The 754-nt window shown below is 40.3% G+C and overlaps 1 protein-coding gene across 1 annotated transcript; it reads right to left on the minus strand.

The window, feature by feature from the left end:
- Positions 1-144: 144 nt before the first annotated feature.
- On the minus strand, positions 145-748 carry LOC107734054 (sialoadhesin-like; the record flags this gene model as incomplete). The annotated part of the gene is made up of 2 exons (XM_016545923.1): positions 145-449; positions 556-748. Coding segments are annotated over 2 exons (498 nt in total), but the record flags the coding sequence as incomplete, so codon positions are not given.
- Positions 749-754: the final 6 nt, after the last annotated feature.

Here is a 754-nt window from a genome sequence, read left to right on the forward strand (position 1 = left end):
TATCTGCAAACATATTATGGTATTTTTATGCTTTAATAGAGTCAACATACAGCAGCACCTTTAAAGTAATTTATCTGCAGAGTTACTACATATTATATACAGCAAAATAGTAGCAGAGGTTTATAGACATTTTGACTCATGTAGTCAGAGTGATAAACAGATATAAAGACTCTCACCTGATACGGTCAGTGTAACTTTATCACTGGTGTGTGAGTATCGTGATCCTTGGGTCTCGTTTCCAGCACAGCTGTAATGACCCGTGTGAGATTCATTAACAGAACTGATTCGGTATTCCTGTGATTGACTGACATGAATCACTGAATCATCTTTATTCCAGCTGTAGCTCCAGCTGCTGACGTTTGTCTCCTGTATGTCACATGTGAGCGTGACCGTCTGTCCTCTGAACACACGTCCATCAGGCTGAACACGCAATGCAGGCTTGGGTCTCTCTGTGTGAAATTGAAGACAGCACATGATACTGTTAATGGATGCTGTTCATTTTCATAATTGTATAGTGAACTCAAAATCAGATTGTGCTGTAAAAACAGCACTTACCTCTTACTGTTAGCATGACTATTTGGCTTTGTGTGGTCTTTCCTCCTACAGTACACGAATATTTTCCTCCATCAGAGACTCTCACATCTCTCAGTGTTTTTGTTTCATCACCAGTTTGTATTCTCATGAAGTCTTTGAACCAGATAACCGTCTGTCCAGTTAACTGTCCCACATCACAGCTCAGAGTAACTGTGTCTCC

The sequence above is a fragment of the Sinocyclocheilus rhinocerous genome, unplaced genomic scaffold (assembly GCF_001515625.1).
Source record: "Sinocyclocheilus rhinocerous isolate Xijiao unplaced genomic scaffold, SAMN03320098_v1.1 scaffold26512, whole genome shotgun sequence".
Lineage (NCBI taxonomy): Eukaryota > Metazoa > Chordata > Actinopteri > Cypriniformes > Cyprinidae > Sinocyclocheilus > Sinocyclocheilus rhinocerous.